The sequence below is a fragment of the Elephas maximus genome, chromosome 11 (assembly GCF_024166365.1).
Source record: "Elephas maximus indicus isolate mEleMax1 chromosome 11, mEleMax1 primary haplotype, whole genome shotgun sequence".
Lineage (NCBI taxonomy): Eukaryota > Metazoa > Chordata > Mammalia > Proboscidea > Elephantidae > Elephas > Elephas maximus.
In genome coordinates this window covers 81,715,204-81,742,419 of record NC_064829.1, presented here as the reverse complement: position 1 = coordinate 81,742,419, position 27,216 = coordinate 81,715,204, and the positions used below count along the sequence as shown (strand labels likewise).

The window sequence follows — 27,216 nt, the reverse complement described above, 5'->3', positions numbered from 1 at the left end:
GTGGTTGTACCATTTGACATTCCCACCAGAAGTGTAGAAGTGTTCCAGTCTCTCCACAGCCTCTCCAACATTTATTATTTTGTGTTTTTTGGATTAATGCCAGCCTTGTTGGAGTGAGAAGAAATCGCATCGTAGCTTTGATCTGCATTTCTCTAATGGCTAATGATCGTGAACATTTCTTCATATATCTGTTGCCTACCTGAATGTCGTCTTTAGTGAAGTGTCTATTCATATCTTCTGCCCATTTTTTAATTGGGTTATTTGTCTTTTTGCAGTTGAGTTTTTGCAGTATCATGTAGATTTTAGAGATCAGGCACTGATCAGAAATGTCATAGGTAAAAACTTTTTCCTAGTCTGTAGGTGGTCTTTTCACTCTTTTGGTGAAGTCTTTGGATGAGCGTAAGTGTTTGATTTTTAGGAGCGCCCAGTTATCTCGTTTTTCTTCTACATTCTTTATAATGTTTTGTATTCTGTTTATGGCATGTATTAGGGCTCCTAACATTGTCCCTATTTTTTCTTCCATGATCTTTATCGTTTTAGATTTTATGTTTAGGTCTTTGATCCATTTTGAGCTTGTTTTTGTGCATGGATTGAGGTATGGGTCTTGTTTCATTTTTTTGCAGAAGGATATCCTGTTATGCCAGCAGCATTTGTTAAAAAGACTGTCTTTTCCCCCATTTAACTGTTTTGGGGACTTTGTCAAATATCAACTGCTTATATGTGGATGGATTTATGTCTGGATTCTCAATTCTGTTCCATTGGTCCACGTATCTATTGTTGTACCAGTACCAGGCTGTTTTGACTACCATAGTGGTATAATAGTTTCTAAAATCAGGTAAAGTAAGGACTCCCACTTTGTTCTTTTTCAGTAATGCCTTATTTTTCTGGAGCCTCTTTCCCTTCCATATGAGATTGGCGATTTGTTTCTCCATCTCATTAAAGAATGTCCTTGGGATTTGGATCGGAATTGCATTAAATGTATAGATCGCTTTTGGTAGAATATACATTTTTATAATGTTAAGTCTTCCTATCTGCGAACGAGATATGTTCTTCCACTTATGTAAGTCTCTTTTGGTTTCTTGCAGAGGTGTACTGCAGTTTTCTTTGTATAAGTCTTTTACATCTCTGGTAAGATTTATTCCTAAGTATTTTATCTTCTTGGGTGCTACTGTAAATGGCATTGATTTGGTGATTTCCTCTTTGATGTTCTTTTTGTTGGTGTAGAGGAATCCAACTGAGTTTTTTATGTTTATCTTGTATCCCGATACTCTGCTGAACTCTTCTATGAGTTTCAGTAGTTTTCTGGAGGATTCCTTAGGATTTTCTGTGTATAAGATCATGTCATCTGCAAATAGAGATAATTTTACTTCTTCCTTGCCAATCTGGATGCCCTTTATTTCTTTATCTAGCCTAATTGCTCTGGCTAGGACTTCCAGCACAATGTTGAGTAAGAGTGGTAATAAACGGCGTCCATGTCTGGTTCCCGATCTCAGTGGGAATGTTTTCAGGCTTTCTCTATTTAGGGTGTTGTTGGCTGTTGGCTTTGTATAAATGTCCTTTATTATGTTGAGAAATTTTCCTTCTATTCCGATTTTGCTGAGAGTTTTTATCATGAATGAGTGTTGTAGTTTGTCAAATGCCTTTTCTGTATCAATTGATAAAATCATGTGATTCTTGTCTTTTGTTTTATTTATGTGGTGGATTACATTAATTGTTTTTCTAATGTTGAACCATCCCTGCATACCTGGTATGAATCCCACTTGGTCATGGTGAATTATTTTTTTGATATGTTGTTGAATTCTATTGGCTAGAATTTTGTTGAGGATTTCTGCATCTGCATTCATGAGGGATATAGGTCTATAATTTTCTTTTCTTGTGGTGTCTTTACCTGGTTTTGGTATCAGGGATATGGTGGCTTCATAGAATGAATTTGGTAGTGTTCCATCCTTTTCTATGCTCTGAAATACCTTTACTAGTAGTGGTGTTAACTCTTCTCTGAAAGTTCGGTAGAACTCTGCAGTGAAGCCTTCCAGACCAGGCCTTTTTTTTGTTGGGAGTTTTTTGATTACCTTTTCAGTCTGTTCCTTTGTTATGGGTCTGTTTAGTTATTCTACCTCTGTTTGTGTTAGTTTAGGTAGGTAGTGTGTTGCTAGGAATTCATCCATTTCTTCTAGGTTTTCAAATTTAAGTATAGTTTTTCATAGTAATCTGACATGATTCTTTTAATTTCAGTTGGGTCTGTTGTAATATCGCCCATCTCATTTCTTATTCGGGTTATTTGCTTCCTCTCCTGTTTTTCTTTTGTCAGTTTGGCCAGTGGTTTATCAACTTTGTTGAGTTTTTCAGAAAACCAGCTTTTGGTCTTGTTAATTCTTTCAATTGTTTTTCTGTTTTCTATTTCTTTTAGTTCAGCTCTAATTTTTATTATTTGTTTTCTTCTGGTGCCTGTGGGTTTCTTTTGTTTCTCTCTTTATATTAGTTCAAGTTGTAGGGATAGTTCTTTGATTTTGGCCCTTTCTTCTTTTTGGATGTGTGCATTTATTGATATAAATTGGCTTCTGAGCACCGCTTTTGCTGTGTCCCAAAAGTTCTGATAGGAAGTGTTCTCATTCTCATTCGATTCTATGAATTTCTTTATTCCATCCTTAATGTCTTCAATACCAGTCTTTTTTGAGCAGGGTATTGTTCAGTTTCCAAGTGTTTGATTTCTTTTCCCTGCTTTTCCTGTTACTGATTTCCACTTTTATGGCCTTATGGTCAGAGAAGATCTTTGTAGTATTTCAGTGTTTTGGATTCTGCTAAGGCTTGCTTTATGACCTAATATGTGGCCTACTCTAGAGAATGTTCCATGTGCACTAGAAAAGAGAGTATAGGTGGTTGCTGTTGGGTGGAGTGTTCTGTATATGTCTACGAGGTCAAGTTGGTTGATTATGGCATTTAGATCTTTTGTGTGTTTATTGAGCTTCTTTCTGGATATCCTGTCCTTTACCGAAAGTGTTGTGTTGAAGTCTCCTACTATTATTGTGGAGCTTTCTATCTCACTTTTCAGTGCTGATAGAGTTTGTTTTATGTATCTTGCAGCCCTGTCATTGGGTGCATAAATATTTAATATGGTTATATCTTCTTAGTGTATTGTCCCTTTAATCATTATATAGTGTCCTTCCTTATCCTTTCTGATGGATTTAACTTTAAAGTCTATTTTGTCAGAAATTAATATTGCCACTCCTGCTGTTTTTTTGATTGTTTGCTTGGTATATTTTTTTCCATCCTTTGAGTTTTAGTTTGTGTCTCTAAGTCTAAGGTGTGTCTCTTGTAGGCAGCATGTAGACGGATCTTGTTTTTTAATCCATTCTGCCACTCTCTGTCTCTTTATTGGTGCATTTAGTCCATTTACACATTCAGGGTACTTATGGATAGGTATGAATTTATTGCTAACATTTTGTTGTCTTTTTTTGTGTGTTGACAGTTTCTTTTTCCCTCTTGATTTTATGTGCTGAGTAGATTTTCTTTAAATATTGTCCTTTCCTCATATTTGTTGTTGCTGATTTTGTTTCAGCTGAGCTTGTATTTTTCCCTTGTATTTTATTTTGATGGTAGGATAGTTTGTCTCCTTTGTGGTTACCTTATTATTTACCCCTATTTTTCTAAATTTAGAACTAACTTTTATTTCTTTGTATTGCCATATCTTCCTCTCCATATGGAAGGTGTATGATTACATTTCTTAGTCCGTCTTTATTCTTTTAATGTTGTCTTTTATATAATAACATTGCCGTTACCCTGTGTTGGGCTTTTTTTTAATCTTGTTTTCTTTTTTTGGATTTCCCTGTCTGGGTTGACTTCTGGTTGCTCTGCCCAGTGTTCTAGTCTTGGGTTGATATCTGATATTACTGATTTTCTAACCAAAGAACGCCCTTTAATATTTCTTGTAGTTTTGGTTTGGTTTTTATGAATTCCTTCAACTTGTGTTTATCTGGAAATGTCTTAATTTCACTTTCACATTTAAGAGACAGTTTTGATGTATATGTGATTCTTGGCAGGCAACTTTTTTCTTTCAATTTTTTAAATATGTCTTCCCATTGCCTTCTTGCCTGCATGGTTTCTGCCGAGTAGTCCGAGCTTGTTCTTATTGGCTCTCCCTTGTAGGTGACTTTTCTTTCATCCCTTGCTGCTTTTATAATTGTCTCTTTATCTTTGGTTTTGGCAAGCTTGATTATAATATGTCTTGGTGACTTTCTTTTAAGATCTACCTTATGTGGAGTTCGATGAGCATCTTGGATAGATATCTTCTCATCTTTCACAATATCAGGGAAGTTTTCTGCCAGCAAATCCTCAACAATTTTCTCTGTATTTTCTGTTATCCCTCCCTGTTCTGGTACTTCAATCACTCGTAGGTTATTTCTCTTGGTAGGGTCCCACATGATTCTTAAGGTTTCTTCATTTTTTTTTAATTCTTTTATCTGATTTTTCTTCAAATATATTAGTGCCAAGTGATTTATCTTCGAATTCAGAAATTCTAGCTTTTGTTCCATCTTCTTTTGATGCTTCCTGCGTCGTTTAATATTTTCCCCATGGAATCCTTCACGATTGCATCTCGAGGCTTGAATTTTTTCTTCAGTTCTTTCAGCTTGAGAAACGCCAAGTGTGTTCTTCCCTTTTGGTTTTCCATCTCCAGCTCTTTGCACATTTCAGTATAATACTTTACTTTGTGTATTCAAGACGCTCTTTGAAATCTCGTGTTCAGTTCTTTTACTTCATCAATTCTTCCTTTTGCTTTAGCTGCTCGACACTCAAGAGCAAGTCTCAGAGTCTCCGCTGACATCCATCTTGATCTTTTCTTTCTTTCCTGTCTTTTCAGTGACCTCTTGCTTTCTTCATGTATGATGTCCTTGATGGCATTCCACAACTTGTCTGGTCTTCGGTCACTAGTGTACAATGCATCAAGTCTATTCTTGAGATGGTCTCTAAATTCAGGTGGGATATACTCAAGGTCATATTTTGGCTCTTGTGGACTTGCTCTAATTTTCTTCAGTTTCAGCGTGAACTTGCATGTGAGCAATTGATGGTCTGTTCCACAACTGGCCCCTGGCCTTGTTCTGACTGATGATACTGAGCTTTTCCATTGTCTCTTTCCACAAAAAAAAAAAAAAATAATAAGATGTAGTCAATTTGATTTCTTTGTGTTCCATCTGGCGAGGTCCATGTGTATAGTTGCCGTTTATGTTGGTGAAAGAAGGTATTTGCAGTGAAGAAGTCGTTGGTCTTGCAAAATTCTATCATTTGATCTCCAGCATTGTTTCTGTCACCAAGGCCATATTTTCCAACTACTGCTCCTTCTTCTTTGTTTCCAACTTTTGCATTCCAATTGCCAGTAATTATCAATGCATCTTGATTGCATGTTCGATCAATTTCAGACTGCAGCAGCTGATAAAAATCTTCTATTTCTTCATCTTTGGCCCTAGTGGTTGGTGCATAAATTTGAATAATAGTCATATTAACTGGTCTTCCTTGTAGGCGTATGGACATTATTCTATCACTGACAGCGTTGTACTTCAGGATAGATCTTGTAACGTTCTTTTTGACGATGAATGCAACACTATTCCTCTTCGAGTTGTCATTCCCAGCATAGTAGGCTATATGATTGTCCAATTCAAAATGGCCAATACGCGTCCATTTCAGCTCACTAGTGCCTAGGACATCAATGTTTATGCATTCCATTTCATTTTTTACTATTTCCAGTTTTCCTAGATTCATACTTCGTGCATTCCAGGGTCCGATTATTAATGGATGTTTGCAGCTGTTTCTTCTCATTTGAGTCGGGCCACATCAGCAAATGAAGGTCCCGAAAGCTTTACTCCATCCACGTCATTAAGGTCGACTCTACTTTGAGGAGGCAGCTCTTCCCCCAGTCATCTTTTGAGTGCCTTCCAACCTTGGGGGCCCATCTTTCAGTACTATATCAGACAGTGTTTCGCTGCTATTCCTAAGGTTTTCACTGGCTAATTCTTTTCAGAAGTAGACTGCCGGGTCCTTCTTCCCAGACTTAGTCTGGAAGCTCAGCTGAAAACTGTCCTCCTTGGGTGACCCTGCTGATATCTGAATACCGGTGGCATATCTTCCAGTATCACAGCAAGACACAAGCCCCCGCAGTACAAAAACCTGACAGACATGTGGGGGCTTTTTAACATAGATAATTTTTACTCTTAGGAATTTTACAGACTGACCAACTTTTGAGTGTTTTACTTAAACAGTGATCTTCTTCCTCTGCTGTGACTTGGCTTAATTAAATTAGAGGACAGCTTGGAGGAATGTGGGATAAGAACTTGGCATTTTTCTTACAGGCTATAAGCAAGTGAAATGAAAGAAAATAAATGACCATTTTTCTACATTTGTCTTCCTTGTGCTTCTCATTTACCAGAAGACAAGAGCGTCCGTCAATATGTCTGTATTTCCACCCGTCTATCCCTAGATGGATACATGTGTCCTGTCCTGTAGTCTGAATTTTTGAAATGCTGCTGCCGAGAAATCTAGTTCACTTGTAAAGGGAGATGCACCAAAAATCACTAGCTGGACCTGCTCTAAGAAAACATGATGTTAGTTTGCCAAATTAAGGTGATATTTGTAGACACACAAATTAAGCATTTTTAATTGAACAGGTCCACATCTATCAAATTTGTTTACATGGAGGATATTAGAACTCACAGTTCCTTTCATTTGTTTGCAGTTTTCGGAACACTGCTATACAAGTTATAGTATTTGGTTCTCCCTGCATCCCTGTGAGACAGATAGATCTGCCATGGAGATGAGGAGAATACTCGGAGTGTTTAGTCCCTTGTCACACACCTATTCCCAGGCCCATCATTGGAAGTCTAGGAAGCAAATTCTGTGGGCCCTGGACTTGTCATGAATGCATCACTCCACCTGGAGTATATTAAGGTAGAATGTCTTCCAACTAAAGAATGGGTTAAGTGAGATGAACTGTTACAGATGAGATGACTTTGATTTACAAAAGCTCTATAAGGCTTGCTTGTTTTTACATGGAGTTTTACATGTACTGATTTAATTGCTGACCTTTTCCTAGTAGAAATTGCACCCCTCAAGGTCACAGAGTATGTGATAAAGACCAGTCTTTTTCTCCCTATTCATCGTGGGCATGTTTGATATTTACATGTGTAAACCCAACTGAGGCCCCTCCACCACTGGCCACCAAGGACAGTTTCCTTTTTCATGGAAGTAATAAGTGGTGATTCACATTGATTTAACTCTCAAACATCCCTGGGTTATGGAGTCTTAGGCTTGGTTCTCTAGAGAAGCAAAGCCAGTAAAGTGTATAAATATATAAAGAGATTTATTTCAAGGAAATGGCTTACAAGGTTGTAGAGTCTGGCGTGTCCCAAATCCATAGGTCAAGCTGGAGGTGTCTCCTGATTCATGTAGCTGCAGGCACTAGCGAACCCATAATCGGCAGGTGGGACAGCAGGGCTCTTGCTCACAGGCTGGGAGGACCTGATGAATCCCAAGATCGGCAGGCAAGACTACAGGTAAGCTGCTAAGTCAAGTCCCAAGAACCAGAGGCCAGACGAACAGGAACCTGCTACAGGATCCAGAGTGAGCAAAAGCCCTGCTGTCTGACCTGCGGATCTTGGGTTCTCCAGCCCCTGTGGCTACATGAGTCAGGTGGAGGCTGTTGGTGAAATTATGGACATCAAAGACAGTTTTGGTGAGGAGAGCTATTATACTGGAGACAGCACAGATGGCAAGAAGCAGCAGCAGAGAAATGGTGGCAGCAGCAGAACCAGGAGACCAGTGCAAGACAGCGCTGGAGCTGGAACCCACCCATGGAGTGAGACAGCTGAGTCCCTTTGCACAAGAGGCTTCCTGGCAGAGTGGGATGCTTTCAGGCACTTACCAGTGGAGCTAGGCTTGCTGACCCATGGAGCAAGAGACCTGAGTGTCTTCTGGCTGAAGTTTACTTGCAGAGTGGGGTGCCTCCAGGCACTTATCATTGGACCTGAAGAGCTTTGGAACACTTCCTCCAGCAGGGCAGATGTGGGTGGTGAGGGCTGAGGGGCCGAGGGGCCGAGGGGCCAAGGAACCAGGAAGCAGAAGCTGAAGAGAAAACTCATGTCTGGTTTACAGATGGTTCTCAATGATATGCAGGTACCACTCAAAAGTGGACAGTGGCAGCACTACAGCCCCTTTCTGGGACCTAATAGCACCAAGAAAGCAGTCTCAGGAGCAGTGTGCATCCTTTGGACTCAGGGTCCCTATGCAGAGAAGCTCCTACATCAAGGGAAGATTGATGACAGGGACCTTCCTCCAGAGATGACAGAAAGAGAAAGCCTCCCCCTAGATCTAGCATTCTGAGTTCCGACTTCTGGCGTACTAGATTGTGAGAAAACAAACTTCTGTTTGTTAAAACCATCTACTCGTGGTTTTTCTGTTACAACAGCACTAGATAACTAAGACATGGAGCCTAGGGATAAGAAGCAATCAGAAATGTATGTGATTTTTAAATTTTTTTTTAAGTTCACCTCTTTAGAAGATCAGTAGTGGTCGTGGTGGTGGTGGTGGTGGTGACATTCAAGCAGTGTTTTACTGTTAGCGGTCATGGTGACTACAAAGGGGGAGGAAGATGGAGCAACTGAGTTTCTGCAGAGAATTGTGAACATGTTTCATAAAACGTTATGTGCTTGTACTTACAGTGTGATAATGTAATGCATGCCGTGTCTGCCCTGTTTACTGTTTCAAACTTTACTTTCTTAAAAAACCAGGCACCGTTGAGTCAACCCTGATTCATGGCGACCCCATGTATGTCAGAGTAGAACTATGCTCCATAGAGTTTTCAGTGGCTGATTTTTTGCAAGTGGATCAACAGGCCTTTCTTCTAAGGCACATCTGCATAGTCTTGAACCTCCAACCTTTCATTTAGCAGCTGAGTGCATTAACCATTTTTGTACCACTCAGGAACTCTTAACTTTCTAGTGTGGCAGTAATATTTCACCTTCAGTGAACTGTTTTGTTTCAGTTTCAGAATTATGTCTTTCTTCTAGCTAAATAATATTTTTTGAAGATGTTGATTATTTTTAGTAATTCTTGCATATTTGATTTTTATGTGCAAAATTAGAAAAACAGTCTTGTAGAAGTTATGAATATTTTTTCTGGACACTAAGATTTAACGTTGCTGAAAACGATAATAAGTTACTTATTTTTAAATGACTTTTTTTTTTCCCTTACCGTGTCAGGACTCATAAAGGTGATGCTCCAAGGTTGGTGGGCCTCATAAGTGCTTTGCTTGCTCTTCTCTGAAAGGTTTCTGCCTTTTAATGGGAGTTTCTTAAATGTGCTTTGCAGAGTGTGGCTTTGCCTCCCAGCAGACAGCTGATTGTTTTGCTAATGCTTTTTTTATCCTGCCCTTGGGAAAGGACTGCCTGTGACTCTGAAGCCCTTAAGCTGCGTTCCTTATGGCTACAGCTCAGTTTGACACACTACTAATACTTTGGCTGGTGTGGCATATCAAAAAATGCTTCTTAACATGTTTTCAAGCCTGGGGAAGTTTGTATTTGGTGATTCTTTAGTTATTCAACTGTTTGGGGAAGTATGCATTTTTCCAAGTCAATTTTTAGTTCACTTTGTTGGCACTGCCGGGAAGAGCGACTCTGAGAAAGTCCTGAAGGTAAAACAGGCCATAGCTGTGGAAGGTGTGGGCGCTCAGGGTGTCCTTTTCTGAAGGGGTCTTTGGTGGTCAACAATGTGAAGTCCTAGGCCGAGCAGCCATGGGAAGTCAGTGGGGTCTTGCTAGGACTGCAGCGCCAGAGTTAAGAGGACCTCAGGAAAGTCGTTTGGTTAGAGGGTTGTGACTTTAAATGACAGTCCTTATTGTTTTTCTTTTTGGTTGACATGTCTTTTTAATACAATTCAGGTGTACTTTTACTTCATAAGAGATTTGAATAAGAGAAGTAATTTTTTTTTTGAACATTCCATTTATACTTTTGAAGAATAAAACTGGGCTTCCTGAAGATGATAATGGTGTTGGTGTGCATTATGTTTAAATGAGTATCTGTTCTCAGTGTCTGTGTTAAAGTATTCAGATGCCTATTTTATATATCTATATATATGCGACTCGACAGCAGCGGGTTTTTATATATATGCAATATTTTTTATGTAGTATATTAATTTTTAACATTTACTTTCAAATTACCAAGGTTGAGTAATGCTGTTAAGTAATTTAAATACAAATAACTCTTTAAAAAATTTTTTTCTTCTGAAAAAAAATTGTAAAATTAGGCATTTTAGTGAAAAGAAGTTCGTGAAGTAATTTTCCCTTTTAGTATTTTTTGAAGAACACATTAAAACATTGTGATCTTATTTTAAAACAGGATTTTAGTCAACTGAATAAATGTTCAAACTTTCCCTTTACTTTTTCTTTTGTATTTCAGGAAACTCTTATTACTACTGTTGATTCTAATTCCAGGTACGTGGAGTGTTTCTTTTTAGAAAATCATTAGTTTGGAAGGTTCATAAAGTCCGGTGGTACTGCGGCCCTCAGCCAAACTGAAGCACCTCTCTGATGCTTGAATTCCGGCCTGTCCCCAATCAGTAGTTGTCCCGGCTGGGATGGACACCCCCCACTGTGTGCCCAGTTGGTCCAGGCATTCAGTCCTGGGCTGGCAGAACACTCAGACCTGTAAGTGCTCTCCATAGCTGCCCCAGACCCCCCCTCTAGCTGCATCGCCCCTAAGGAACATGCAGGACACATCAAACCTCCTTTTTCCCCGTGGGGTCCTTCAGATGGTGAGTCCCTGGCCTGCTCATTCTCTTAATCTCCATGCAGACACCTGCTTCCTTCCTCATTTGATACATGTTGAGTTTCTTAATTTGTCCTGATTACATTTCCCTGAGCATGGGTCTGTTTTTCTTTGTTGCTTTTATAAATTGGCCCTAAAACTGAACCCAGTAATCAATCCCAGTGTAGCATAAATCACTTGTTCTAGGTACTAAATTTCTTTCCTGTAGGCCAAGCTTATACTAAGTTTTTGGCAGGTCAACTCTATTGACTTATATAATACGCTTCACTTTTTTTTTTTTTTTTTTGGACCCAAGCTGTAAAGCATACATTTATGCCTATTATATTTCACCCTGCCAAGTTTAACTGCCCCAGTCTGTTTGTATTCTGGTACATCTCCTGCCATTAGGCAGTACCTCACCTTACTTTTGCTTGAGAGCTTTTTTCTAAATAGAAATGGGAAAACACCAGCAAACTCCATTGAGGTGAAAATTACATTTGTAATCTTTTTGAAATTTAAATCTTGCCACTGAACTTGATGTTCATTTGGGATGTTGTGTGAAGAGTATTAAAGAATAGAAAGTTTTTGGCAGAAAAAAGACTGTCTGCTTTTATTTAGATTCTAAACCTATGTGTTAGTTTCTCTTTTGTAAGAAATTGTAGGTTCAAATGTAAATTGAAGGTATTCTTTATAGCTATGTCCCCGATAAATCTGCAATTTATAGCAGCTCAAAATCCTTGCAGTAGGACTGAGTAATGTGTAAATGAGGGATTTTCATGAATTTAGTTTGGGAATGCTGTTTCTTAACGCTTGAGATCTGCTAAGCACAGATCATGAAGCAGGATTTTAAAAAGAGCATCAAGGAATGTTAGAACCTTGGCACTAGTAGCAACCTCAGGAAGCAGATGGTTCAGACCCCTAATTTTCAGCACAGCATACGAGATATGCCTCCAGCTATCAAGCTACTGGCTGATAAAAAATGGTCTTGGCTCTCAATCTAATGCCATTTTAAATTCTTAATTAGTGTATATAATTAGAATAAAACATGCAAGGAATATTCACTTTTATTAACTTGGGATTTAACGCAGAACCTATAACCTTTAGATGTAGTGCCTGTTGAGAAGTAATTCATGGCTCTTTGTGCAAAGTTTATAGAAGTCGGTCATAGTGGACCTGGTAGGGTCATGAGTTTGCTCGTAATGCCAGCAGGATAGAACACTGGCCATTAGTGTAGGGCATGTGTCCCATGCACATCACTTTTAGCAACTCAGTGTTGGATTTTCAGCTGAATGGGTGATAGAGGTGAGAGAAAGATGCCTTGGGAATATCTTACCAGAAGGAGCAAGCATTTTGAGTCCCCTGCCTCAACCTCCATGCAGGCTTCACTGCCCACTGTTTCTTTGCAGTTGGTGGACCAATTGGGTGATCCCAGCCATCTCGGCACTGATTGTAGCCCTGATGTATCGCCTCTACACAGCAGAAGACTAATCTCTTCCCAGAAGCTAATGCAAGAAAAGACTGCTTCAGACATGGGATAGAGAAGCCAACGTAACGGTCTACTGGAAGTGACAGAAACGTCCACTGAAAAAATGATTGTAATGTGCCTGTCTCTCTTTCTCCTACATTAGAAACAAAAAACAAGACAAAAAGCTGTTCTTTTCTTTCTACTCTTGAACTTTTCTTTTAGAGAATGTCTTTTTATTCATCAACATAATTTTGATGTTTCTCACTACATAATTCAGTTATTGAGCTAAATATGATCATTTTAAAATACACCTGGCTTTGAAAATATCCCACCAAGCTTGCCTGTTTACTTGGCATGTAATTGTCTTTGATTTTCAGAATCCTTGGTTATTTAGCAGGATCCCTTAGTATACTGGTCCTTCAGACCCTATGGCAAGTGTGACTTGTGTTGGGGATGGGGGGCAGCCTGAGCACCTCTCCTGCACGTCTTTGTATTTTATCGAATAACCCAAGTGTCTCATGTTTCCAGTGGTGTCTTCTTCAAGGAAATGAAGATAAGAAATTAAGAAAGGCCCTAAAGGTTTCTAAAATTGTTTTCCCTGAAATGGATGATAGAAAGAAAAGGTGGCCTACAGGATCCGTGAAAGGGACTTCCGTTCTTCTTTGATGAGGAACACCAGTGACATAAATACTTGTGAACTCTGAGAGAAAATTATAAGTATATTTTCTCAGCTTAACAATATCCTTCCATTACAACTGTCCATTCTCTCACCTTAACCATGTGGCTCCAAAGAGGTTCTCAGTTTCGTGGGTCCTGAAGTTTTAAAAATTCCTCGTTAGAGGTGAAAGGTGTGTCTGTACTCTTCTGAGGAAGTGTTGCTTCGCCCATTTGTAAAAACACAGGTGTGGAGGAGATTATGATTGACCTGGAATCGGATCTTTGAAGACATGCTGCTAGCAATGAGTGCGTCACCGGGAGCCGGGTGAGGCCCTGTCCACCTTCTCACTGGCAGCTCAGGCCTGACTGACCAGGTCATCTCATCTTCCATTTACCGTTCTCTGCCCCATCCTTTTTTTCTTTTAAACATGGAAACTTGAGGGATGGATTTATTAGACTCTAAATACATTGTAATTAGCCACGATCACACATGTTCCCATTGGCACATTAGCCACATGAGCAGTGGAGTTCTTCAGAAATGGCTAAAACTCTGGGACAGAATTTTATATTATTATTAAAACCAAAACCAAAACCCACTGCCGTCGAGTCAATTCCGACTTGTAGTGACCCTATAGGACAGAGTAGAACTACCCCCATAGAGTTTCCAAGGAGTACCTGGCGGATTCGAACTGCCGACCTCTTGGTTAGCAGCTGTAGCACTTAACCACTACGCCACTCGGGTTTCCAATGTTGTTATTACAAAGTATCAATTTTTACAATCAATAGCATGCATCCGCCTTTCTCTGCCTTCTTTGGCACTGAAACTTAGAGTGAATGTAGGCAAAGGGGTGGGGAAAAATGGCTGTATTATGGGTGAAAAATTACCTTGCAGAGGATTCCTTTATTCAAATTTTAATAAAGTCATGCCTCTTATAATGGATTTGAAGTGGAGTGCTTTGAAACAAACTTGTGAGCGTTACAGATGTTAAAATTCAGTAAGCTTGGACATATACATGTTGTTACACATGTTTAATCAGGGATAGGTCAATAGCTAACTAAAAGAAGAACATGTACCTTCATACTGTGGGTTTTTTTTTTTTCTGTTGAGGTGAAATTCACGTAACAAAGTGAACAGTTCAGCCGTGTTTAGTACATTTGCAGATGTTGTGCAGCCACCATCTCTGTCTAGCTCCAAAACATCTTCATCACCCCAAAAGGAACATACTGGGTTTTAAAAAATTTTTTTTTGGTAAATATATCATCAAGCATTTGTCATTTCAATGTTTTTCACATGTATAATTTGGCAAAATTATTTACATTCATCATGTGTGATCGTTACCCCTCTCTGATTCCAAATTTTTCCGTCACCGTTAACAAGCTTAGCAATTGACTCCCTCCTTCCCCCTCCCTCCGATTCCTGTTGTTGTGTGCCCTTGAGCCAACTTCAACTCATTGTGACCCTATATGACAGAGTACAACTGTACCATTGGCTTTTCCAGGCTATAATCAGCAGGTCTTTTCTCACACAGAGCCACTGGTGAGTTTGAACCATGGACCTCTCAGTTAGCAGCCGAGCACTTAACCATTGTGCCACCCCCTGGTAACCACTAAATAAACTTTGGTCTCTATAAATTTTCTGTTCTAGCTATTTCATAGAAGTGGCATCCTATAATATTTGTCCTTTTGTGCCTGACTTAATTTCACTCAGCATATTGTTTTCCAGATTCATCTATGTTGTAGCATGTATCCTGACTTCATTTCTTTTTGTGGCCAAGTAATACTCCATTGAAGGATCCCTGGTGGTGCAGTGGTTAAAGTGCCTGGCTACCAACTGAAAGGTTAGTGGTGGTTCAGACCCACCCAGTGGCTCTGTGGATGAAAGACCTGGCAGTCTGCTCCTGTAAAGATGACAGCCTAGGAAATCCTATAGGACAGTCCTACTTTAACATAGAAGGTTGCTGTGAGTCGGAATTGATTCAGAGGCACACGGCAACAACGATATTCCATTTCGTTAGGCAGTGGTGGTTCAGTGGTGGAATTCTTGCCTTCCATGCTGGAGACTTGGGCTCAATTCCTTGCCATTGTACCTCATGTGCAGCCACCACCCATCTGTCAGTGGAGACTTGCTTGTTACTGTGATGCTGAAAAGGTCTCAGTGGAGCATCAAGACTAAGACTGGGAAAAAAGTCCTGGCAATCTACTGCTGCAGCCTCAAGCAGGCACAGAGCAGCCTTGTCATCATCTTCTATGCTTTAAACGCAGCCTTAACTCAGGAGCCCTGTTCATTCATAAGTGAACCTTGATTCTGATAAACTAAGTCCTGGTTTACACAGAGCATTGGATATTGCTATTTAAATGTATTGTTCAGACCAGAGCTTTTAAGAGTAGTTTATGAGGAAAACCAAGAAAACCAAATCCGTTGCCATCGAGTCATTCTGACTCATAGTGACCCTGTAGGACAGAGTAGAACTGCCCCGTAGGGTTTCCAAGGAGCACCTGGTGGATTTGAACTGCTGATCATTTGGTTAGCAGCTGAACCCTTAACCACTGCACCACCAGGGCTTCCTTTATGAGGAAATGGGAGTCAATTATTACCCAGTTTTTGCACTTAGGTAAAATGGTTTCAAGGACCTTAGTGGTGCAGACGGTTAAGTGCTCAGCTGCCAAATGAAAGGCTGGTGGTTCTAACCCAGCAGCTGCTCTGTAGGAGAAACACCTGGTGATCTGCTTCGATAAAGATTACACCCTAGGAAACCTGTTGGGGCAGTTCTGTTCTGTCACATAGGGTCAGTATGAATTGGAAAAACAAAATGGTTTGACACACATTTGAACTGCAAGTGAAGTCACACTTTTTCTCTGAGAGAAAGTAAGTCTGATTTTAGTGATTTATGTAACAGGTGTGGCTTTGCCAATAGATTATGTCTCACACATTGAATGAGCTAACTTAAAGCTTCAAAGTTTTAATAAAAATATATTGTGATAAGATAAAAACATTTTATCAAAATGTATTGGTGAAAGTATTGAAAATAGTATTGGACTTTTTCAAAGCTTATGAGTAGCATATGACAAGTTATATCTGTGTGAACAAGTAGCATCTATAATGAATAGTTACTGGCCAAGTCTTAGTAAAGCCTTTTTGGTATATGACTAAAATAACTGGGCATCTAATCCTTTTAAAACACAGGTGGCTTCTATTTCTTTGTTTTCAACAAAATTAAGGAGGGCCTAATAGTCACTTAAAGAAATATTAGAAGTATTTCATAAGTCTCAAATTTTTTTCACATATAATCTTGATGCAGTTCAAACAGTTGAATGGCATTGCATTAACAGGAATGTTTAGCATGTACAAGAATAAAAAGTAATAGATTTGATACTGAACTCAATCTCATTCTAGCAGTAAGTAGTTCGCTAAGGATATTTGAACTAATTCTTTAAAAAGCCCTATTTATCTCATGAACAAGATAATTTCCAATAATATATTACTTTTGGATTTAATAGTTTATCACAATCTATAATTATGAATTTGTCTCACATATGCAGCACTAATGATTGTAATGATAATTCAGCTCCCTCCCCAAAATAATTTTAACTGTTAGAGCCACAAATATTAAAAGATTTTACTGGCATATACGTATTTCTACTGTAGAGAAGTGTGGTAGGATGATAAAAGCCTGTCAGTGATAATCCTATCTTTCATTAGGTTGGAATTCTGGGGAGATGTCAAGGAGAAAAGGAACAATGTAAACTTCCTGTCTGTTAAGAAAGAGTGCTGAAGCACTTTTTAAAAAAGAATAAAAGCCTGTTGTTGTCAAGGCAATTCCAACTCATAACGACCCTGTAGGACAGAAAAGAACTGCCCCACAGAGTTTCTAAGGCTGTAATCTTTATGGGTGCCGTGGTGGCGCAGTGGTTAAAGCACTTGACTGCTAACCAAAAAGCAAGTGATTCGAACTCATCAGACACTCCGAGGAAGAAGGAGGTGGCAATCTGCTTCTGTAAAGATTTGCAGTGGTGGAAACCCTATGGGGGCAGTTCTGCTCTGTCCTATAGGGTCACTGAGTCAGAATTGACTCAGGGCAGTGGTTTGTGTTTTTGGTAACCTTTACAGGAGCAGACTGCCGCATCTTTCTCACAGCAGCTGGTGGGTTCGAACTGCTGACCTTTCAGTTGGCAACCAAGCGCTTTAATTTCTGTGGCACCAGCGGTGCTTTCAATGATGAAACCCTCTGCCTGTTCTTCATTGTTGTCGAGTCCATTTCAACTCATAGCGACCCTATAGGACAGAGTAGAACTGCCCCATAGGGTTTCTTTCCAAGGTTGTAAGTCTTCAAGGAAGCAGACCACCACATCTTCTCCAGTGGAGCTGGTGGTGGGTTTTGAACTGCCAGCCTTTTGGTTAGCAGCTGAGCACTTGAATCACTGGACCATAGGGGCTCCTTTTAAAGGAGAATAATGATGGCAAATTGCTCTGATATTTAAATTCCATTGGATATGTTTCAAAGAGTGATGTTTCAGCTTTATTTTAAAATGTCATTATTTAAAACATGCCGAACTCATGCCCTTTATAAATATTTAAACACATGATGAAAATTGGAAAGGTCAAATGAAAGTATTCTTCAAAATTCTTTTAAGGAGTAATTTAAGAAAAAGTTTTAGTGGCCATTGGTTCATATGGCAGGTGTCGTCTGCTCTTCCTCCCCTCCACTTCTCTCTCTCCTTTCCCCTCTGCGGACCTTTGCATTTCCATCCCTTCCCATTGTTTGGCCACAATATGAAATCAAAATATAGTTCAGAATGTTGGTAGTATATGTTGGGTGGAGCTTTGCTCTACATGCTCAATTTTAACATCAAGATGCCTGGATTTTTTTGTTTCTCTCAAAATATTCAATAAAAATTGCTTTTTATTTGGATTTAAATTACGTTTGTAAAAGGTTTCAGTCCATAAACTCCTCCCAGGAAACACTGAAGGGACTGAGTTAAAACTAAATTGTGTGGCATTTAGTATTTCTTGTGGCTTAAAAGTCTTTTTTTTTTTTTAAGATCCCCACTCCTGAACTGGAGACCATTGAGTGGTAAATACTAAATCTGAAAAATTTTGGTTTTAAGTTAGCATAAAGCATCTTTGACACTATAAAGCAGGGAAAACATGAAAATAAACACCCACTTTTTTCAGGAACTCATCTGTTGTGTTAAAATGTTAAACTGTGGTGAGGTAGGAAGGAAGACTTTAGGAACCCAAGAGACCATGGTTAAAAACCCCGTTCCACCACTTGCTTGTTGTTGTCTGAGTTCCTTATCCTTCTGAGCTTTCCTTGCCTGTTTACATAACTCATGGCAGTGCTGCCCTAGACATCTATAAGAGGGGTCCCTACCCTGGTGCCTCTATTAGAGGGCTCTACTCTGAACCCCCCAGCTGTGCCCCTCCACGTGTCAGGATCCTTGGGGGCCAAGGAGACATGTATCCCTCCCAAACGCCAACCCTGCATGTGGCGCAAGCAGCTCCTGGCCTACCATTAGGGCCTGCGGGCTGCTCTGAGCCTGTGCTTCCAGGGGGCTGGCCAGGCTGCTGGTGCATGCACATCAGGGCATGAAGGATGGGGAGGCGGGTGTGGGAGTGATTTTCAGGGAGAGCAACAGAACTCTGTGGAATCTGAAAATCCTAACTTTAAACCTGACCTTTCAGGTCATTATGAAAATGTGTTTATCAAGGTAGGAGGATAGAAAATACATTGCTTCATAGATTTGTTAGTTCGATTGATAACATTAAAATACTTAGCCCTAGGATGTGTGTGCCTGCGTTTGTCTCTTCAGCCCAACCAGTGCTGGGGAATGGCTGGGCCCTTCATCTCATCACCTTGAGAATGTGCTTTAGATTAAGTGAGGAATTTGGTGTGAAATTTGAGCAAAACAAATGGCAATTTTAACAATTACACTTATTCAGCATGTCATGTCAGTATACAGGAGCCTGTTAGGTTGGCTGACAGTTTACAAACTACTCTTTCTGCTTGCTGGTTTTTTTTTTTTTTTGGATTGTTTAATGTTTATTTTAAATTCAGGTGATATCTTCATATAGCTTGAAGTGCTGAGTCATTCCAGAATCCTTATTGAAAAAACAGCACCTTGATAGCATTCATCCCATTTCTTATTCCAGCAGAAAACCTTTCTCATCGGTTGCTGCTTCCCTTTCTCTTTTACTTTTCCTACGGGCTGCTACCTGTGTTTCAGCTCCGTCTCTTGTAGCCCTGGCAGCTCTACGTTTCTCACATGTTTGTAGAGGTGATGGCTTCCTTATGTCTTTCTGTTCCTGTTTGGCATAAGCGTTCATGCTGTCACATTCAGAGGGGCCATTGGTATGGCTCCATATCAGGGTGAAGGCCTTAGCATTTGGGATAGTACAGAGTTGTCCTGAGATGAGGGTCCACTCCTCTCTCATTTAGTATTGTCAACGCAAGATGACATATAAAGGCTGAGAGGAATGAGGTGGTCTCTGCTCTCAGAGGGCTTTGCACTTAGCAGCTAACTGAAAGTTGGTAGTTTGAACCCACCAGTGACTCCACAGGAGAAAGATGTGGCAGTCTGCTTCTGTAAAGATTACAGCCTTGGAAACCCTATGGGGCTGTTCTGTCCCTTAGGGTCAAGATGAGTTGGAATCAACTTGACAGCAACGGGTTTTTATATTATTTAATCTTCATCTGAACCCTCAAATTACATAATAAATTGCAGAAATTTCACAGATGGTAAGTAACAAAATGTGTAAATTGTGATTGAATATCTTTTGACTAAAACACACAGTTTTCTTATACCAACAAATATATCTTAAATATTCAGTAACTTAGGGATGCGTTCTATCCCAAAATTAATTTGCAATATTTGGACCTCTGAATAAACTTTTTGATAAAAAGGAAGCTTTAAATGCTTCCAGGCTAGCCCTATATGCTTATTTAGCTCATAGTTGAACGGTTGTGCTAATATTACTAGAATTCTTTCCCTTTCTGTCTTTTTCTCACATTTCCAAGAATACCTTAGAAGAAGGTACAATAGGATCACAATAATATATGCTAATTTTTAAACTCAGAAACTCAATTTTGGTTCCTGCAATTCTGGTTTGTTCCTTAACTACTAAGGAGGCATGGTCGAGGAAAGTCCTTCCCCTCGACTCCCAAGTTTTGTAGACACACATACACGCGTGTGTGCACGCATACATGCGTGTACGCATACATGCATGTATATGTATGCATTTTTCTCTAGCTCTGTACACAGAAAGGGCCTAGAAGTAATAACACCGCAGAAGCAGTGAGCACACCTGGTTCCTAGGTCTTGTTTTCTAAGTATCATTCCTCACTAAAAGAACAAGTACTCCTTGGAGAAACGGCAAATTCTAGCCCTGAGGTATGGAAAGTATAAGTGACCCTAGGATACCTTATTGTGCTGGAAAGCAAGAAAGTGTCAGAGACTGCTGGGGATATGTCCAAAGGACACAAGAGCCAGCTTGAAGGGGCCCCTCTATGCACATTTGGGATGGTGTAAGCATAAAAAAGAAACGGATAAGATATAATCCTTGAGCCCACGGCATGATCATACTAAAAATATGTAGGGGAAGGAAAGCTCTTTTTTTAAATAAAATACTGGCTGCTAATACGTGAAGAAATACAATGTGAAAGAAAAAATCACCATTTGCAAATACTAATGCAATAATTCAGAGCAGGATCAGCAAGTGATGCTAAAACCTTTGAATGATAGGTTATTAGAAAGCAAGATGTTCACATGGTGTCAAAATTGTTGTTAGGTGCAGTCAAGTCAGTTCTGACTGATAGCGACCCTATATGTACAACAGAACAAAACACTGCCAGGTCATGTGCCATCTCCACAATCATTGCTATGCTTGAGCCTATTGTTATAGCCACATCTCCTTGAGGGTCTTCCTCTTTTTTGCCAACCCTTTATTTTACCATGCATGATGGCCTTCTCCAGGTACTGGTCCCTCCTGATAACGTGTCCAAAGTAAGTGAGACAAAGTCTTGCCATCTTTGATTCTAAGGTCTCAGAATATTACCCAATAAATTGCTTATTGATTACAAAGCAAAAAAGGTGTCTTTATAATGGGGAATCTGGAGGGCACCACTTTAAGATAGTGATCAAATTTAGTATCACCAATGGTGTGACAACCTGACATTAAGTTTCTCCTGATGTGACAGTGGAGAGTAACCAGTATTACCTAAATAGTATTTTAACCAAAAATGTTTAACCTGAGTCAAATTATGAAGAGGTGATCAGACAAATCCTGAATGTATAGCATTCTGCAGGACAACTGGCCTAGACCTTCACCAGTGTCAATGTCATCCAAGACCAAAGGCAGGTGAATGCCTAGATTGTTGTTGTTGGATGCCATGGAGTTTATTTCAAGTCATAGTGACCCTATGGTGACAGAGTAGAACTGCCCAATAGGGTTTTCTAGGTTGTAATCTTTACGAGAGCAGATCACCAGGTGGGTTTGAACTGCCAGCCTTTGGGTTAGCAGCCAAGCACCTAACTATTGCACCACAAAATCTCCTTTATTCTAGTCTTAAAGGGTACTTACTAAAGAGATATGACAAAGTCAATGTGTGAACCTTGATTAGACCTGGAATTTAAAAATCGATATAAAGGACATCACTGGGACAATTGGAGAAATTTTAATGCAGACTATAGTATTGTTGTGTCAATGTTAAAATTTCTTGGTTGTAATGATATTGTGGCTATGAAGGAGAATGTCTTATTCTTAGGGGGTGTATAGTGAAATATTTACTAGCTCAGCCTAGGTGAAGGATACGTAGGTCTTTATTCTACTGCTTATTCAATTTTTATGTGACTTTGAAATTTCAAAATAAAAATCTGGGGGAAAAACAAGCAAAAACCATCTTTATGGTGGTGGTGGGAAACTCCTACTAGGTGATTGCAATGGAATATACAGTCATAGTTGAGAACCACTTATCTACTGCAGCCATCTGTGGTTCTCAAACTTCTGTGTGAGGACTCATTAAAGCAGGTTGCTTTTGCCTCACCCCCAGAGTTCCGGATTCAGTAGGTCTGGGTGGGGCCTGAGAATCTGCATTTCTGACAAGTGCCTAGGGATGCTGATGCTCTGGTCTGGAATCACCTTTAAGAGCCAGGGTGATACTGCATCTTTACTCTCTCCCTACCCGTTGCCGTCGAGTAGATTCCAACTCATAGGGACCCCATGTGACAGAGTAGAACTACCTCATAGGGTTTCCGAGGCTGTTACCTTCACAGAAGCAGGCTGCTGCATCTTTCTCCCACAGAGCGGCTGGTGGATTTGAACCGCCGACCTTTTGGTTAGCAGCTGAACACTTAACCACTGCACCACCAGTGCTCCTTTATCCACTCTCTACCTCACTGGTCAACATTGATTGTGGTGGTGGTTGCACAACTCTATAAGTGTATAAAAAACATTGAATTGTATACTTTAAATTGGTGAATTTTATGGTATGGGGATTATGTCTCAATAAAGCTCTTATTTAAAAAAATCAATATGATCAAAGCAAACTCACCCAAGAAACAACCCTCCTTCAGGGTTTATTCTCTCCGGAGCACCATCCGGTATATGCCAGGAACAGGAATTATCCTTTCCATCTCACTCCCCTTCACATTTCTTCCTAAAATTTCCCATCTGTTCAGAGTGACTTGTTTCATGGTGTAGAATTTGAAGGTAGAGGAGCTTTTGTATTTTTTCACTTTATGTTTTGTACACTTACATATTGTTTGAAATTTGTTGTTGTTAAATGCCATCAAGTCAGCTCTGACTCATAACGATGCTATGTACAACAGAAGGAGGCATTGCCCGGTTCTGCACCATCCCCACAATCGTTGCTATTGGAGCCCGTTGTAGCCGCTGTGTCACTCTGTCTCATTAAGCACCTATTTTTTCGCTGACACTCTGCTTTACCAAGCATGATGTCCTTCTCCAGGGAGAGGTCCCTCCTGATAACATGTCCAAAGCACGTAAGATGACTATCTCGCCATCCTCCCTTCTAAGGAGCATGCTCGGAGTGCTTCTTCCAGGACAGATTTGTTTGTTCTTCTGGCAGTCCATGGTATACGCAACATTCTTCACCAGCACCATAATTTAAAGGCATCAGTTCTTCTTTGGTCTTCCTTATTCATTGTCCAGCTTTCACATTCATATGAAGTAATTGAAAATGTCATGGCTAGGGTCCGGTGCACTTTAGACCTCAAAGTGACATCTTTGCTTTTTATCACTTTAAAGGGTCTTCTGCAGCAGATTTGCCCAATGCAATATGTTATTTGATTTCTTGACTGCTACTTCCATGGTAAAAAAAAAAAAAAAAAATTGATTTTTTTTTACTTCCATGGGTGTTGATTGTGGATCCAAGTAAAATGAAATCCTTGATAATTCCAGTCTTTTCTCTGTTTATCGTGATGTTGCCAGTTGCAAGGATTTTTGTTTTTCTTATGTTGAAATATAATCCATACTGAAGGCTGTGGTCTTTGATCATCGGTAAGTGCTTCAAGTCCTCTTTGCTTTCAGCAAGCAATTATTTGAAATAAAATGAATGAATTTTGCAATTTAAAAGAATCACTTATATATATCATCTTAATAGAGTGACCTGTCCATTTTTATCCTATTTACCTAGCATCCACCTCCTCTCTCCACCTCCACTGCCCCTGACTTAGTTCAGGCCTTCAGCTCTTCTGAGTTGTTAGCACAAGCACTCTCCAACTAGCCTCACCTGGATCTGCCTATCAATCCTATTCTGCACTGTAGTCTTAGAGCCTAGCCCAATGCCTGGGACATAGATGATTTGTTTGTTGATCGAATAATTGAACTAATAAGTGAATGATGTCCCTTAACTGGTCTCCTACCTCCAGTCTCTATTTCTAATCTGTTATTCCCATTATCATTGGATTATTCTTACTAAGGTGCCACTTTGATATCACTTTTGTCTCTAAAACTTTATGGTGACAGCTAGTCTGATGACAGAGACTTTGAGAACTACAAGTCAGAAGGATGATTCCAAGGTGTGTTTAAACTTCAAAGTTTCTCAGCTTGGAAAGAGGCAGAGAGAGATGCTGTCTGAAAAACCTCTAATATTCTTTTAGCACTTGTAGATCCTGTTGGCTTGTGAAACCCTGTGGAAGGCTAAATTCGTGCCTAGATCTTAGAGTCTGCCCAGGGAGGGTGAAAAGTTATCAGTAGCAAACATGAAAAAGGGCAGGGCCAACTTCCTACTCAGGGTCAGAAAAGTCCTGTGCTCTTCAACCTGAATTTGATAACTCATCAGGTGACTGCCAGACCCTTTATCTCTGAACTGCAGTACCTCCTAACTTCAGCAAGTCTGCCCAAACACTGAGTCTGGACCGTTCCATGTTGGTAAACAGTGCCTAAAGCCTTCCTTTTAACTAAAACATGGTGGTGGTAGCTTCAGGGCCCCAGTGACACTGTCCTGGGAGAAGAGTCACTATTTTCACATCTGAGGCTCAGCTGAGCAATGACTAGAGAAAGCAGTTTCTTCTCTCCTCTTTGGAGGGGGCTCGGTCACTGCTTTAGTCCTGGACACTGAGTCGCTTGGAGGAGACTTTCCAGGAGATGTGATTTACAGCAGCCAAATTTTTAGAATTTTCTACCTGATCTTTTAGAGTTGTCTTGCCCACATTTAATCATTTTAAAAACACCCTTATCAAAATGTTTAAAATCATTCAACTTAATCTTTGCTGTCTTTGTAGGAACTCTTTTTCATGAGTCTTTTCTTGGGTTATGAGAAGAGTTAACTAAGAATGAAGGAAAAACTCTCCCCGCTCAGCTCATAATACCTACTATTCCTAAAATTCATTCCTCAGCTCTGCATTGAGTGTGCACTGTGTGCCAGGAACTGCTCTAGGTACTAGGGGTACAGCACTGGACAAGACACACAAAGCCCCTGCCCTCTGGAAGCAGTCTAGTGGGGAGACTCACAGATGACCCACAAATAAGTCAATGTGTGCCATAACATCAGCCCGTGAACAATACAAGAAAGTAAAGGGGGCGAGGCGATAGAGTAACAAGGAGTGTGGCTTTAATTCGGGTGATCAGGAAAGTCTCGGTGCATGGGAAACATTTGGGCAGAGACCGGATTGGAAGGAGGTGTGCAAATGTCTGAAGGAAAAGCATTCCTGGAAAGGGGAACAGCATGTGTGAAGGCCCCAGGCAGCTATGCCTGGCTTATTGAAGAATGACAAGGAAGCCAGCATGGCTTCAACAGACAAGATCTGATTACATTTAGAGGGATCCATGAGGAGAGCAGGACATGGGTGGGCAGGCCATTTACTAATCCATTTCCTGAGCTGAGGAAAAAAATACATGTATTCATTTTTAAAGGACATTGGCATTGCCGCTCAACTATGTTCTGTGGACCAACAGTGTCAGCATCACCTGTGAGCTTACTAGACTTGCAGCATCTCAGGCCCTCCTGAGATCATGTGTTATCGTGTGGGTGAACTCAGTGTAAATACAGGGAAAAGGGACTTGGGAAGTTTGGAGTTTGGATGTGCAGGAATGAAAAGGGTCCTAGGCTAGGGGTCTGAATACCTCGGGTTAAGTCTGCTATGAAGACCAAGCATGCCTCCCCTCTTTGCCTCATTTTCTCTCTGCTCTAAAATGTAGTTAAGGTAGATACTGGCGATCAGGCAACCAATAAAATCAGTTACTTCCTTGGATGGGCATGGCAGACTGCAAAGAGCTCTTCACACATGCAATATTATTACCCCGAAATCACCTGAGTCACGGGGCATACTCTGTCCTTCTGATTACCCTTTAGCCCCCCTACCCCCCACCCCGCCACACTTCTGTCCTCCCCGAAACTTGGGGATGACATCAAGTGACTTTCGTGCTGGTGCTACCTAGTGCTGCCCCTCCTAAGGCAGTGTCCAGCCTATTTGATCATGCACTGCTTCTGGTTTATTTGATCATGCATTCCCTCTTGTTCTAGAACATGTATAGTGGACAGATGTTATTTTGCTATGTCTAAGCTCCCAGCTTCTGATATCTAAATCAGTCTTGGGGGAAATGCAGCTAAGGGATTCCCTATGGACTTTCATGTTGCCTTGTTCTCTAGGCCATTAATTAAATGATGCCCCTTGTCAGTACTGAATAGATCGTTTTGCTCATCTTAGAAGTAGAGAAGCAATGGCTTCAATGAGGTAGCCATGATGCCTGCTCGAGGACTCCCCTCTCCAAGGCCCTGCCTCGTACCGTCTGCTCTTCTCCATTCATACTACTCATCTGATATCAAGTGCTGTATTATGACTTTGGGGATCATTTTGTGAATTTATATTGTCATTCTGACTCTCTTAACCAGGGACCATTCATTCACTCATTCATCCATTCATTCATTCAGCATACTGAGAAATAACCGTATGCTGGTTCTTGTGGAAAATATTGGTAGTACAATTACAGTGGAGCCATTTTCGCTGGCTGAGGGAGATGATCCAGAGGCTAAGGTGGACTTCTGGGAGGATGGTGGTGCCTGTTAGTCTAGGTTAGAGATGGAGGCTTGAGTATCACCAGCTCATGGGTAAGTGGTGAGATCATCTGGGAGAAGACTAGAGAGTCAAGAATGAGACCCACTTTAGGGTAAAGGAAGAGGAGGCTGAGAGGGAGCGATTGGTGAAGTAGGAAGAGCACCAGGAGAGGGCATCCAAGAAGCCAGTGGGAGACAATGCCACACAAAGTGTAGAGTCTGCATCAGGGCTGGGTGTCAGGAGGTCAGGAGCAATTGCAATACTGTCATAATAGCACTTACGCAGTGCTTACTGTGGGCTGGACACTGTTTGAAGGACATTGCATTGATTACCTCCTCTAATCCTCATAAAGGAGACTTTGTGGTCCAGTGGTTAAGAGTTCAGCTGCTAATTGAAAGGTCAGCAGTTTGAACCCACCAGCATCTCTGTGGGAGAAAGTTATGAGTTGGAATCAATTCGACAGCAATGGGTTTGTGTTTTTTTTTTTTTTTTAATCCTTATAACACATACAACATATAACCACAGTCTTCAGTTTGAATTACACCTCAACATAAAGAAAACAAAATCCTCTCGACTGGACCAATAAACAGCATCATGATAAACAGAGAAACTATTGAAATTGTAAAGGATTTCACTTTAGTCGAATCCATAATCAATGACCGTGGAAGTAGCAGTCAAGAAATAAGTTGGGCAAATCTGCTGAAAAATACCTCTTTAAAGTGTTAAAAGAGCAAGGATGTCACTTTGGGGACTAAGGTGTGCCTAACCCAAAGCCATGGTGTTTTCAATTGCCTC

At 40.4% G+C, this 27,216-nt stretch overlaps 1 protein-coding gene across 1 annotated transcript in view; it reads left to right on the top strand.

The window, feature by feature from the left end:
• LOC126084982 (cytochrome b5) overlaps window positions 1-15,867 on the top strand; it is a 52,923-nt gene extending 37,056 nt beyond the window's left edge. The window contains exons 4-5 of the mRNA XM_049899817.1: window positions 10,437-10,471; window positions 12,191-15,867. Of these exons, the coding sequence (XP_049755774.1) occupies window positions 10,437-10,471; window positions 12,191-12,272 (117 nt within the window). The 3' untranslated portion in view covers window positions 12,273-15,867. The remainder of the gene's footprint in view (window positions 1-10,436; window positions 10,472-12,190) is intronic.
• Window positions 15,868-27,216: the final 11,349 nt, after the last annotated feature.